Source organism: Cucurbita maxima, unplaced genomic scaffold (assembly GCF_002738345.1).
Source record: "Cucurbita maxima cultivar Rimu unplaced genomic scaffold, Cmax_1.0 Cma_Scf00007, whole genome shotgun sequence".
In the NCBI taxonomy this organism is placed as follows: domain Eukaryota; kingdom Viridiplantae; phylum Streptophyta; class Magnoliopsida; order Cucurbitales; family Cucurbitaceae; genus Cucurbita; species Cucurbita maxima.
Window position 1 is genome coordinate 3,283,717 of NW_019272023.1, and position 13,348 is coordinate 3,297,064.

Here is a 13,348-nt window from a genome sequence, read left to right on the forward strand (position 1 = left end):
AAAAAAAAAAAAAAAAAAAAAGAGAGAGATTTGATTGGTCTCAACGAAAATGTCTAAACTTGCCAACCTGTTGTCTTCAAGCAACATTTTTTTCACTTTCAATCACTTCTCAAGAGGAAGTCATCACCCATCTTCCATTGCATGAGCATTACTAAACCATATTTCTTAAGATAAAAGCAAACACAAAATTCAAACCATCCCATAACTAAAAGAAAACACAAAATCTGACTTGCTTGAAGTTAAAGTAAAGGAGTAAGACTAAAGGAATAACTGTCATTTTATATAACCTCTGGGTAATGTTTTCATGGTAAGAACATCCCTTGCAGAATTTCTCCTTAACTAATCCTTCGTATACTTCAAAGACTACCCTTAGACGTCTCTATGTCAAATCAAAGGCTTTTCCCTAGGTTAGGTGCATAGATATTTGAAGATATTTGAAACTCAACAATTTTTTGAAGTACAAGACTTAAAAACAGATCTCCACCAGTTCAAGGAGTCTTTCCCTCTAACCACATGGGTTATTGAGTGATCTAAACGTTTCAGGTTCACAAAAGGGGACGGAAATCCTTTCTAAGGGGAATTTGATCTTTCCAGACAACCAAATAATGTTTCATGTGGCACACCAAACATAGCAGTTCAAAATCAAATTGAACGGATAAAAATAGGAGTTGGTATTAACTGGAAAACAGTACAATAATGGACTTCTAGGAGCTAAGGAGTCTATACGCGCTTAAATCAGCCATTAAAACTTGGAGTACATCTTAAGGTATAGCCAAATGTTTCCCAACTAAGATAATCACTGAAATCAAATGAAACTATCCGTCCCAGAGTAACAAAAACTCTGAACAAATGCCTGAACAACCATCAAAATCATTTACCGCTTCAAGCCTGAAGAGTGCAGGGGTTTCACAAGTTAAAAGAAGGAAAACAAACCAAATATACATGCACACCCCAGAAATCCTTTGTGTTTGTTACGTTTGATTAGAATGAAAAGAAAAATAGGTGAAGGAAGTATAAGCTCATGCAAAGAAACTCAGAACCCGCAAAAAAATTACTTTTGGATTTAATTCAAGAAGTGGTTACCTTGCTAGCAATGTTGTTGGAAAGCCAGTCGAGACCTTCGTACAGGCCCTCTCCCGATGTCGCACATGTGCTCTGAATGTACCTGGAACATAACACAAGGTAGACTGAGTACACTAATCGTAGCCCAAGCGACTCTGATCAAACAAAAAGACATTTATCTCAACTTTCTTCAGTATCTGGAAAGAGTTGGAGCAACATTTTTATCATTTCTTTCCAACTTCAGGATAATAATAGTTGTGTAAATGACTAGGGAAAATGTATCAATAAACTTCAATTTAGACCATCATTCAAAAACGCTTTCGCTTAATGTTACAGGTGTTAACAAAAGAAATACTGTTCACCAGATCTGATCAATGAAGATGTCCCACAGGAGACTAAAGCAAGTAATTTACCAGTGGCGTTGACGAAGAGAGTGAAGACCAAGCTTGTCCGTTATTTCTGCAGCATTCATGGCATTTGGAAGATCTTGCTTGTTAGCAAATACAAGCAAAACAGCATCTCTAAGCTCATCCTGCAACCATTAGAATGCGTAATACTTCCATCAGGCTGTACTCATAAATGGCTGAAAATGCCAATGATACTGGAAAACCGAATGATGTTAATTTTAACGTCTAATTTTAGGCAACATATACATTAATCTTTACATTGTAGTTCATAATTAATGGTAACTCTGCACTCCCTTTCATTGTAGACATATTAAGCTTCATATACTGGCCCACCGTTTCTCCTGTCTCTTCATTGCTTCTGTTTACACAGCCTTATCCTGGCTCTCTCAGATTGTATCTCAATGCATATATAGAAAAAAAAAATCTCACTCCAAGATCATTGAGCCTCCAAAATATCGGTGCCAGCCAGTCTTTCCTTTCTCACCCTAACTTAGCAACAGAGTATCCACTGGTTGCAAGTGCAACCTCCGCTACCCTTGGCCAGTCCAGTGCTTCTACTCCAACCACTAATCCCACTGCCGCAGTAGCTGCAGAAATCACTGCCACGACAAGTACAACCCCAACCTTGCCCCGCCGCACTCTCAAACTGTGTTGAATTTTGATACATTTATGATACCCATGCACAAAACTATTTTGTTTGGAAGCTTGAAACTATATTGAAGATCTTATCACGAAACTATAATAAACATATTCATATGAGCTAAGCCTGCTACGCTATTCACTACCCCGTGAGAGAAAGTCACAAAAACTATAAACTAAAACAAAGGTACTCACGAAAAAGGATATAGTAAAAACAAAGTGCAAACAGCAAAAGAATATCAAAGTTCGAGTGAATCATAAATAGAAATTAAATAATGCAATAATAACATGTAGAGTGGAAAGATATAAACAGGTATTAACGTGCCTCATTCAACATCCTGTGCAACTCATCTCTTGCCTCAACAGCTCGGTCCCTATCATTGCTATCCACAACAAAAATAAGGCCTTGAGTATTCTGGAAATAGTGCCTCCAAAGTGGACGGATCTTTTCAAAAAAAAAAAAAAATCACAGTCAAAATTTAAGAATCACAACAATTCTGGACAACTTTTTTTTTTCTCACGAACATAAGAGGCACAAGCAAAGGCCTAAACTGATGCCTGATTACTTAAAGCTCGCATTCATTTATCTTGATGCATAATTCTTTATATCCTGCACATATATGCATATCTTATTTCCGACATTGCAAAAAGTGTATCATTTAACGTCTAGTAAATAGAATAAGAACATTAACCATACTGTGTATCCATTTCGTAGGGGAGAAATGCATATTTTACCGTCACTTTAGACAAGATTCGTGTTATAAAGGATAAAAAAAAAATTGCAAAAAATGGAGAGAGTGCAAACTCTGGGATGTTACATGAATACCAATCCTCCTCTTCTGTTCACAAGAATGAGATATACAAGAATCAAATAAAATAAATTATAAATAATATTGTGGCGGAATGTCTTCTCAAAGTTCAACCAAGAAATATTTTCTGCATCCAAATTTAATAACTAAAACGTATAAGCCCTTTAAATTTTGAAATTTGAGTCACTTTACCGTTTTTTAAAAATTGATAAAAAAAAAAAATTAATCTGATTTATGCTAAGCACAAACATAGATACGAGACAAAGACACAACATACGCACGATGACAGATTATTTTCTAAGATTATAAGACATAGACATGGCAAGGCGTACATTATTATAATATGTGTTTTAAAAATATAAATTATTTCTATGCATTTAAACGATTCTAATGCTAAAATTTTGTTTTAGTTTATGATACTTACATATGATATTATATCTTATGTCAAGATAGATATTCAAGATACATCAAAACCAACTTCAATTTTCTAAATGATTTAACATCTTAACAAAAACAGATAATTATAATTATAAAAATACAAAACAAAAAAGAAATTAAGTCTATAATACTTCTAACTTTATTTGTACGTCTCAAAATTTACAGTTTTTGTCTTATATTTCCATTTATGCCCATCACTTAAGTGAGATGAAATAAATAAATAAAAGTTCGAGTACTTTGGTTCAAGGATCTAATAATTGTCAACTCGTCAAAAGAGTTTTCAACATGCTTTTATTGTGCTGATTGTATATGCGCTCCTCAAGTTTCAAACTCATATTCAATTTGTTCAACTGGTGTAAAACATGTATTTAGTGTATGTCCAACATATCAAAAGTACTGGAGTATCTGAAACGAGACAAACATGTACATTAACCTAAACTAAAGTTTTTGTGCTTCACAAACTCCAGATTACCCCAAAAAAACAAGAAACTTTCGATGTAGCAATTAATGAACCATGTGTATATTTCAAAATAAATGAACTATTTTCCTTTAAGCCTCAAACGTAGAAGGGAAGGGGGGAGACAGAGAGGTATTCATACCTTGTCCTGACCACCAACATCCCAAACGGTAAAGCTGATGTTCTTGTACTCTACAGTCTCCACATTAAATCCTGAAGAAAAGCGTCAATTAACGTGTGTATATTTGTGAAATTTATGCAATGGTCTGGTGAGAATTCTTATGCAACAACTGCAATGCTTTGAAGAAAATCGTCACTTAAACTATAAAGAGGGGAGAGGGACTACTGCAAGTGAAACTACGCAAAAAAGAAAATGCTCACACTCTCTCCCTGGCTCTCGGTGATCTAAACTATGGCAGTTAAAAAGCTATTGGGTTATTTCAAATTATTTACTCTATCAAGTGTTAAATGCGGAATTGAACAGAAGTTCTTTTCAATTGGCTTTATAGGTAACGACGATGCGGATCAAGGTTATCGCCTTAGGTCATTGGTTGGATACACAGGACACATTATCAAACTACAGCTCAATCTTGGAAATACTTAAGCTTTCAAGAAAAATGGAAAGGGAGATAGGAGCTCAGCAGCAAAAGCAAGGATAATATCATAGCTCCCCCGAGGACGGATCAAAAAGGTCAGAAGGACTTTCAAGCTCGGATTAAAACATTACTCCGCTGGCAAGCAACAAAAGGATGAAGCAGCGGTGGGGTTACCTCAAAAAAAACAAACCTCAATAGCTCCTAGAAAGTTAGAGGAATTCAAGAATGGGCTCTATTCTCCAAACGAGGTTGTTAAAACATTGATGCATTCCGTTTCATCTAATTTTCCCACTTAAATCCTCTCTCGGTTCAAAATTCTCAACAACAATTCCAAGGACTCAGAGAGAAATTCAAAAAGGTTGCAATTAAATCTGCGCTTTATGAAGACTCACCGATAGTGGGGATGGTGGTAACAATTTCTCCGAGCTTTAACTTGTATAAGATCGTGGTTTTACCAGCAGCATCAAGACCCACCATCAAAATGCGCATCTCTTTCTTAGAAAAGAGGCTGCTGAAGAGCTTCGTGAAGGTCAGCCCCATTTCTGCTTCCCTCTATGGGCAACAATCACTGGACTCGCGAGCAATAACATTCAAAATTAGAAAATGAACATGATAAATTAGTTTTCAACTTGTCTTGACATGGATTTAAGAGATCTTCCAAGGCAAACTCCTAACGATTATCATAAATCATAAATAGAAGATTGCGACCTAAAGAGAACACGCAAATAGCAGAACCACAAATAATCATCATAAAAGTTCATTTTCCCTTAACACTTTGTCCTCTCTGATGACATCCAAATCAGCAATGAGAAGATCCAAACCGATCAAGGGTAATTTCCACTATAGCAGATATGAAAACCAATACAGATATATATATATATTTAAACTACTAGGAAGATAAAAAAAGATTTCGCGATGTACCAGAAAACGAATAAAATGAATCCGTGTGTTAAAGATCAGTTGAGATCTGGAAGAGAAGTCCTGCAGAATGGAATTTGAAAGTTGAAGAAAAATGGAGGCAAAGTAGAGTTTACCTCTCGATTTTGGGGACTTCAGGAGACAGATCGGAAGGGAAAGGGGTCACGAGATCGTACCTTTTCTTTTCTTTTTCTTTTTTTTTTTTTTTTTTTTTTTTAAATACTTTTGCTGAATGAACAAAAACACTCGACTACAACTGAACCTATCTTCTAAGCCAACTTTGTTCATCCAGCCGTACGACTGAACGTTGACTTTTGAGATTGTGACAAGTGGCATGCCGCAGAGTGAATGAACTTAATGGTACCAAGAACCTACCATCACATTAATAACCACGTTTAATAAAAACTAAAATATCAAATATTTTGCAAAGAAGTGGGATGGCAAACTTCAAACATTTTTAATTTTTATAATAATCTTAAAATTAGGTTGGGTATAAAACCCCAAATCAAGAATTTTTTATTTTTAGAAAATTAAATCAAACTCAAACCAAACAAAATCTAACTCAGTTCAACATTTATGGTTTGGATTAGATAATTTGGGTTGGTCAGATTCTCAGATCATATGAACACCCCTAATTATGAATAGAACTTTGAACTAATAATTTTGTATATAGTATGTAATAAGTGGGTGGGTATGCTTTTAAGTTTATAACAATTTAATTCTAGATGCTTAATAATTCCATCAAAAATTAAAAACAATTAACAATTTCGATTTATAGCCTTCAATTGGGTCAGTAATTTAGGTAATATTGAATCTTATTAATAATTTTCACAAAAAAAAAAAAAAAAACCTTAATAAATTTAATGTATAAACGTTACTGGTATGAACTAAATACAAAACTTTTAGTCTCAAAAATCTTCAACAAAAGTTCTACAAAGAGTAATTTTTCAATGCTCACTAAATACTTTCGCCACCTACAAAGATTTAAAATTTCCAGCCCAATAAATTATTTGTAATTGAATTAAAAAAAAACAATATAACAAAATTAATTTTCAAAAAAATCAAGTTCAACTCCTATTTAAAAAATTTTAAACAAAATTAATTTAAAAAAACGTGTTATAGAGACCAAAACGCATAATTTAAAATGAAATTGCCGTAAATAAAATTTAAAAACTTAAGCTAACAAAATCAATCATCTCCCATTTGTGAGATATTTCCCACGTCCGGTGGAACAACAAGGTTGTCATGGTATAAGTATATGCTCAAGATGCCAAAAATATACCTTCTTGTGCCACAAGAACATTGATCAGACAAAAATATTGAAATTGGAATTAAATGAAAAGTAATAAAAGAATGAAGCTTTAAAAGCCAAGAGTGTGGCTCAAAGTATCCCGAGTAAGCATGTGTATGGCGGAACCTTCCTTCCCTATTTATAACAATAACCACTGAAAACAGAAAAACAAAACTATCCATTCCAGAATGGACTCTGAACATAGTCCTGAGCAACCAAATCATTAACCGCCTCTCAAGCCTGAGGAGAAAGGGAGAGCAAATGACTCAATAACAAAGTTTAAATCTTACTTTTGTTAATACAAACTTTCAAGTTCTTCTGTTTTAATACCTAATTTTGCATTAATCCAAGTATTCTGACAAGAAAAAGAACATCAATCCTTATAGTTAAGTTTAGAAAATTTGTTTAATAGAAACTAGTGTCACATATATTTTGTTTATGTAGACAAGTATTTAAAGCTACATGCAGGAAGTTACGAAATTGGATCGAGAACTCTAATAAATAACCGATGAACGACTAAAATATTCTATATGCAATTTTTTTGGAATTAGAATGAAAATTTTGAGACTGTTTTTAAAAGATCTGGTTTTGTCTCTAGAATTTTGACTGTAAAAATAGTGTAAACATACTATAGAAATCGAGTAGGCACATTTCTTAGAAGCAGAAAACTCGGTTATGAAACAGGGCATACTAGAATAGAACGAGTTTAAAAGTTAGAAGATGGAAGAAAATTTTTGGAACCATGCACAGAAATTTAGAAGTCAGTAGTAAAAAAGGGCGTGTTTTGTTAATTTTCGAGGTAATTGACAAATATTTGAAGCTATATGTATGAATTAGGCGTCAGATTACAAAACTGAATCAAGATTTCTATTAACTAGTCCATGAAAAGTTAAAAGCAAGGACTTCAATAGCTATCGTGCAATTTTTCAGGATAAAAACAGAAAAGTTTGGAAGTTGGGGGGACCGAAGTAGAATACAAAGTAAAAAAGTGAATAAATTTTGAAACAAAGCACAGAAATTCAGAACTCACCAGCAAAAAGGAATTCCTATTAAGTTAAGATTGGGATCAAATGGGAAGGTGCATTTACCTTGCTGACGATGTTGTTGGAAAGCCAGTCCAAACCTTCGTACAGGCCCTCTCCAGATGTCGCGCAGGTGCTCTGGATGTACCTGGAATGGATAATGTGTAAAATAAGTCGCTTAAACATTATCATCTCACTAGCAACTTAAAAAAAAAAAAACTTGAAAATATTCTTTTTCAACTTTCTTCTGTCTGGTTCAAACTCACTAATGCGGGAGTATAGTAAGCAGTCCAATTAATTGACAAATGAAAGAGTATAATTAGATCACGATTCAGCAATTGCTTCCACTTAATGTTCTAGGTGACAAGTCGATGAGGACATCATATGGTGAGAAAAAGAAAGTTATTTACCAGTGGCGCTGGCGAAGGGAGTGAAGACCGAGTTTGTCAGTTATTTCTGCAGCATTCATGGCATTAGGAAGATCTTGCTTGTTAGCAAATACAAGCAAAACAGCATTTCTAAGCTCATCCTGCAACCATTAAATGTAAAATACCCCCATCAGGCTACAATCATAATGGAAGAAAATACTAAATGATTCAGGAAAACAGAACGGTATTAATCTTATTGTCTAATTTTAGTTAACATATACATTAACCTTCAAGTTGTGGTCTTACATGAATGAAACCCGATTCAGCATTTTATGTGAAACCACAAAATGTACCAATTGAATACTAGAAGAAAATAAAATACAGCAGCAAGGATGCAGGGTGAAAAGATAAAAACAGCTACAAACATACCTCATTCAACATTCTGTGCAACTCATCTCTTGCCTCTACGGCTCGGTCCCTATCATTGCTATCCACAACAAAAATAAGGCCCTGTGTATTCTGGAAGTAATGCCTCCAAAGAGGACGGATCTTCCAAACGAAACCACATCAGTCAAAATTCATTTAAACATAATAGTTCAAAACAGTTTCTTCATTATTTTTTAACTTAAAGAACGTATGAACATATAAAACATAAGAAAAAAACTTTAAATGCCCCAGCGACTATCCAGTTATGTTCATGCACAATTCTCATCCTAGAAAATGTAAGTATTTATGCTTGATAATACAAAAATATATTTTATGAATGAATAAAGAGAAAAAGATCAACATGCTGCAGTATTTCAAATTAGAATCAATAATTGGTAACTGCTCATTCAAATTTATTATGATTTTATGTTACGGAGTTTCACATATCAAACAACAAATGAAATGCTTCAACCCTCGAATCTTGTAAATAGGCATTTTCTGCTTTAAATTAACATTAGAATAAGAAACTAAAAATAACAACTTACGAAGGCAACAACCACTTTATGAGCGTATTAGGAGAAAAAATAACTAAAACAGTGAAATTCTTTATTAATATTAAATTCAAAATAAATGAACTGTTCGTCTCTTAAATATAGTGAAAAGCAGGATCAGTCTCGCTTCTTTCACACACATACAGGAAGAGGGAGATGCATACCTTGTCCTGACCACCAACATCCCAAACTGTAAAGCTGATGTTCTTGTATTCTACAGTCTCCACATTAAATCCTGCAGAAAATAATTGAGTCTTACGTCTACAACTTCCCTGAGATGGATTTTAATAAAATCCTACAATGTCAATTGTTAAACATTAAAAAACAATTATAATGCTCTGAAGGAAGACATGGGTTGGACTAAAATTAGATAGGGCAGAGGCATAAATATATCACAAACAACACCATTTATTCAATGCCTGAAAATCCATGTATGCTTATGAAACCCAAAAGTGAGAATTCAAAAGATACTATGATCCACAACAACCATATAAAACCAGAGTATTTAATCTCATTTGTTGACCTCAATGAGCTTGAAAATTGCAGACCAGTAACAGACCCTAAAACCTTTGATAATTAGGAATGTTAAGGGTACAAAATTCGTGAGATATTTGTCCCACACGGATGAACTTAGGTTTGAACCTTCAGCATCCAGGTTATCTGAACTAAAGAATCTCTAATTAAACTCCTAATTAAATTTCTTGACTTGAGAAATAATTTCACTTAGGCCATAGAACTACATCAAGTTAATTTTTTTAGTTCATCAATTGCAGGGTGAGGATCATAGAATTTTACCTTTGGGACGGGAATTGCATAAAGTTATGTCATAGTTCAATAATTCTCTCTTTGCAAATTGAAACAGACACTAACATATAAATCTCCAGTCCTAAATATGTTACTTTTCCTACTTGATGCAGGGTGATCTTCCTTTTATTTACCTGTTTTTTTGTCTAAGATTAGATGTAGATGGTTGGATGAATCTAAAGTTTTTAGCGTCAATTTTGCCACTAGCTGGCAGAGAAAACACTGGATTTGTGGTATTATGACCAGTGTCGGCAATAGTTCTGTAATCGAAGATTCTCGGCAATGGGAATTTGGAACCCTCTGTGCAAGACTAATGCTGCTGGTTCGAAATGACAGCCGTTAAAGAGTTAATTGCCATAGCTCTCGTTCTCTTAGGATTCAATAAACCATTAAGGCAGATGATTCTGCAGCTGAGTTCTCAATCCCCAAAGTTCCATATAAACTGTAATTTATAGTATAAAGACTCACCGATGGTGGGAATGGTGGTCACAATTTCTCCTAGCTTCAGCTTGTACAAGATCGTGGTCTTACCAGCAGCATCAAGACCAACCATCAAAATGCGCATCTCTTTCTTGGAAAAAAGCCTACCAAAGAGCTTCGAAAAGGCCAACCCCATTTCCGCTTCCCTCTAAGGGCAACAATCACGGCACTGGCAGGCAAGATAACTTAAAATCAGAAATCAAGCATTTAGAACTGTCAGGATACGAAACAAATAGATCTCCAGCTACGAACACCCAATGAATTATCATGAATCAAAACAACATCCTACAAAGAAGAAGCGACAGAAAAAAAAGAAAACCGCAACGAACAACCGAATAAATTAAAATCTCCAAAACACTTTGCCGCAGCCGAACCTCTAATGACATCTAAACCATGCAATTGTAATTCAAAATACACTGTGATTCCCAATACGACAGACATGACATCGATTCGGCATCCAACAAAACATATCCAAACATCGAGAAGTGTGAAATATCTTCACAAATCACGTAAAAGTAAATCGAAAATCCACAAAAACGAACAATTATTCTAATGTTACGAAAACTATTCGCAATCTACCAGAAAAATGAATTCGTAAATCTACAACTTCAGATCAACAAAAGATCTTCCAGAGATCATGCGAGACCGATCTGGAGAAATGGAAAACGAAAAGCGATGGATATGAAAATTGATTACCGCTCGAATTCGTGAGAAATCTGAGAGTAGAAATGGATGCGAGAGAGAGCTTCCCAGTTCCGTAGTTTCCTTTCTTAATGGCTTCAGATTTATTTATCAAATTTTGCATGTAGAGCGAAAATACGCTCCAACGTGGAGAGAAGGGAACATGGAAACGACGCCGTTTTAAACATCCCCTATTTCTTCCATAACTGCCTTCCAAAATGTACCCATCGTAATTTTTTCTAATTAAATTTAATAGGATAATTAATTTTAAATGGTTATTAAATATTTTTTAAATTTCTATTTTAGATTTATAATTTGTAATTGAATAAATATACATAATTTAAAAATTACATAAACAAAATGAGAGAGTCTTGAAATCTTGAAAGCTCTGCCTCTTCTCTGTCATCCATGGCCGTATCCGCCATGTTTAGCGGCTATGATCTTCAGATTTAATTCCTCTTCCAACGCCGTGGACTTTCCTTCCCACTCCATGTCCGCCGGCTGAGCTGTTTTTCCTCCACGAGCAAGGTTTTCAGCTCTTCTCCGTCAAACTATTACTAGACGACGTACCGTAAACTTAGTCCTTGAATTTCATATTGCAACTCGTAATACTGTTTCTTGTCTTCTTACTTTTAGCTCATATTGATTGCATAATAGTAATGTTAGTTTTAAGCTGTTGATTTTGATATTTGTGGCCGCCATTATGGAATATTCGGAGCTAGTCATCAGAGCGAACAATAAGCGATTTGATCCACTTGGTGATAATCTGTAGAAGCCATGGACGAAAGGTTCGATGTAATATATAAGTTTTTATCAGTTGTTCGTGTCATTTTTTTCGTTTTATTTGACGATAATCTGGTAATTAGGTGATTTCTGTGCTAATCATTTCACGAAGAAGTGTGGAATTTTGAATTCGTGGAATTTTTACTCAGGTGGTTTATAAAAGTATAAATTTATCTTACTATGCATGAATGATGAATCATGAGCAAGGACCATTTCTGTAGCAAACAATATCGTATCTAAATTAATCTTACTATATCCAAGCAGCCTACACCGCGTAAAATTCTCTCCCAACTCTTCATCAGTGACTGAATATCTCTATCTATAGGACCCCTTTTTGCAGCATATAGCAATTCTTTTCTAAGCAGTATACCATAGTTTTTTCTTCTGTTTCTAAGCAGTTTACGATGTGAATTTTTCTTTTCTGTAATCTATTTAATCTTTAGCTGCTGAGCTTAGCAAGAATTGTGAGACTGAGCTTTCCCTGGATTTCCAGACTGCAAGCATTCAATGGCAGGGACAGTGGAGGTTTTCAGTTCACCATATGCCTTCCAACAGAATGGTTCGTTGGAGCGGCCACTCCCCTCAAGCTGAATGGTGTCTAATGTCACACCTGTGCATGGAAGGCTGTCACTGCAAGCTAAATGGACTGGCGTTGAAGTGTATGTTCCTCTTATGTTTACGTAGTTTACCCCTGAAATTGCTACTGCAGAAGATCCGTTATGGCAGCTACCCCCATCGCAGTAGTATTGGTCTATCATTATTGGAGTTTTAACGTCTGAAACTTGAATGTTTGAGAACAGTATTCCCTGTACTAAACCTGAACCCCCCTGCAATGGGAAAGTCAAATGGCCCTTTGTTAGCTGTTGAAAATTACTTTCAGCAAGAAATTATGTTTTGTTTGAGAAAGGGAGTTTTTTAACAAACAACAGGGAAAACTATGTTTAAATAAAGAAGGGTTTGTTGATGCCTTTTTCCCCTGTTTTTACTCTCATACATTTATTACCATGCTGGAGAAAATATAGAGGGGTAAGGTTTTATATACCTGCCATGTTTTTATTCTGACCCCATTCATTGTATTCTGCAGTTTGACGTCACGGACTGTAACATTGGAAACACATGCTTTTGTTTGATCACGTCCTAGTCCTCCGATGCTAATTCCGTGGCCTGGTCCACAGTTGACATTGTGTATGTATACAGCTGAGCTTCCCGTTTGTATGGATATACAATCATCTCCTGTAGTTCAATTGTGTAGTTATATAAGTTCCATAATGCTACTGATATTTAAATTCCATTGCTGGAAGAATTTCTTTCCTTTGTCACATCAGCATAGTTCTTTAGGGAATAAGGTTCTACTGGGAAGTTGAGTTTAAAGGCTGCTGTTTGTTTTTTAGTGATTACATACTCGGTTAATTGTTCCTGGATGAGTTGCTTTTTCAAAACAACTGAAGTTCAACTTCCTTCAAAATTACTGTTTGGCAAATAAGGATCAACTTTCTGACTTTCAACCAATTGGATTACCTTTTTAAAGTAAAAACTCTCATGCTAAAGCAATCCTTTTTTTTTTTTTTTTTTTTTTTTTTTTTTTTTTTTGCAGATAATACTCAAAATTGGGAATT

General features: G+C 34.7%; 3 protein-coding genes and 1 long non-coding RNA gene across 5 annotated transcripts in view; 1 reads left to right on the forward strand and 3 right to left on the reverse strand.

Moving 5' to 3' along the window:
* Positions 1 to 615: 615 nt before the first annotated feature.
* On the reverse strand, positions 616 to 5,564 carry LOC111481854 (ADP-ribosylation factor 1-like). Of its 2 annotated transcripts, none has more exons than XM_023127430.1 (7): positions 5,443 to 5,564; positions 4,801 to 4,976; positions 3,955 to 4,025; positions 2,434 to 2,553; positions 1,476 to 1,594; positions 1,084 to 1,165; positions 616 to 888 (listed from the first exon to the last, which is right to left on the reverse strand). In XM_023127430.1, exons 2-7 carry the CDS (start codon positions 4,946 to 4,948, stop codon positions 883 to 885), a joined length of 546 nt encoding a protein of 181 aa, XP_022983198.1. In that variant the 5' UTR covers positions 4,949 to 4,976; positions 5,443 to 5,564; the 3' UTR covers positions 616 to 882. The 2 variants fall into 2 exon arrangements, with proteins under 2 accessions (XP_022983198.1, XP_022983197.1); XM_023127429.1 differs by having other exon boundaries at positions 5,330 to 5,488.
* On the forward strand, positions 4,592 to 4,977 carry LOC111481856. The gene is made up of 2 exons (XR_002718116.1): positions 4,592 to 4,715; positions 4,767 to 4,977. It is a non-coding gene; the product is annotated as an uncharacterized LOC111481856 (long non-coding RNA).
* A 1,064-nt stretch (positions 5,565 to 6,628) lies between the features above and the next one.
* Positions 6,629 to 11,047, reverse strand: LOC111481855 (ADP-ribosylation factor 1-like). The gene is made up of 7 exons (XM_023127431.1): positions 10,965 to 11,047; positions 10,257 to 10,437; positions 9,149 to 9,219; positions 8,437 to 8,556; positions 8,050 to 8,168; positions 7,706 to 7,787; positions 6,629 to 6,857 (listed from the first exon to the last, which is right to left on the reverse strand). The coding sequence occupies exons 2-7, from the start codon at positions 10,402 to 10,404 to the stop codon at positions 6,852 to 6,854; spliced, it is 546 nt and encodes a 181-aa protein (XP_022983199.1). The 5' UTR covers positions 10,405 to 10,437; positions 10,965 to 11,047; the 3' UTR covers positions 6,629 to 6,851.
* Positions 11,048 to 11,734: 687 nt separating this feature from the next.
* The window catches only part of LOC111481937 (polygalacturonase At1g48100-like), a 3,636-nt gene continuing 2,022 nt past the window's right edge, over positions 11,735 to 13,348 (reverse strand). Inside the window, exons 6-7 of the mRNA XM_023127553.1 lie at positions 12,775 to 12,965; positions 11,735 to 12,559 (exon numbers count right to left, since the gene is read on the reverse strand). Coding sequence (XP_022983321.1) covers positions 12,185 to 12,559; positions 12,775 to 12,965 — 566 coding nt within the window. The 3' untranslated portion in view covers positions 11,735 to 12,184. The remainder of the gene's footprint in view (positions 12,560 to 12,774; positions 12,966 to 13,348) is intronic.

Coding starts and splice junctions, on each gene's coding strand:
- LOC111481854 (XM_023127430.1), bottom strand. CDS start 4,948: ATGGGGCTGACCTTCACGAAGCTCTTCAGCAGCCTCTTTTCTAAGAAA. Junction 2,554..3,954: donor ATGTTGGTGGTCAGGACAAG/GTATGAATACCT, acceptor TTTTTTGAAAAG/ATCCGTCCACTTTGGAGGCA. Junction 1,166..1,475: donor TCTCTTCGTCAACGCCACTG/GTAAATTACTTG, acceptor GTTATGTTCCAG/GTACATTCAGAGCACATGTG.
- LOC111481855 (XM_023127431.1), bottom strand. CDS start 10,404: ATGGGGTTGGCCTTTTCGAAGCTCTTTGGTAGGCTTTTTTCCAAGAAA. Junction 8,169..8,436: donor TGCACAGAATGTTGAATGAG/GTATGTTTGTAG, acceptor TAATGGTTGCAG/GATGAGCTTAGAAATGCTGT. Junction 7,788..8,049: donor TCCCTTCGCCAGCGCCACTG/GTAAATAACTTT, acceptor TATCCATTCCAG/GTACATCCAGAGCACCTGCG.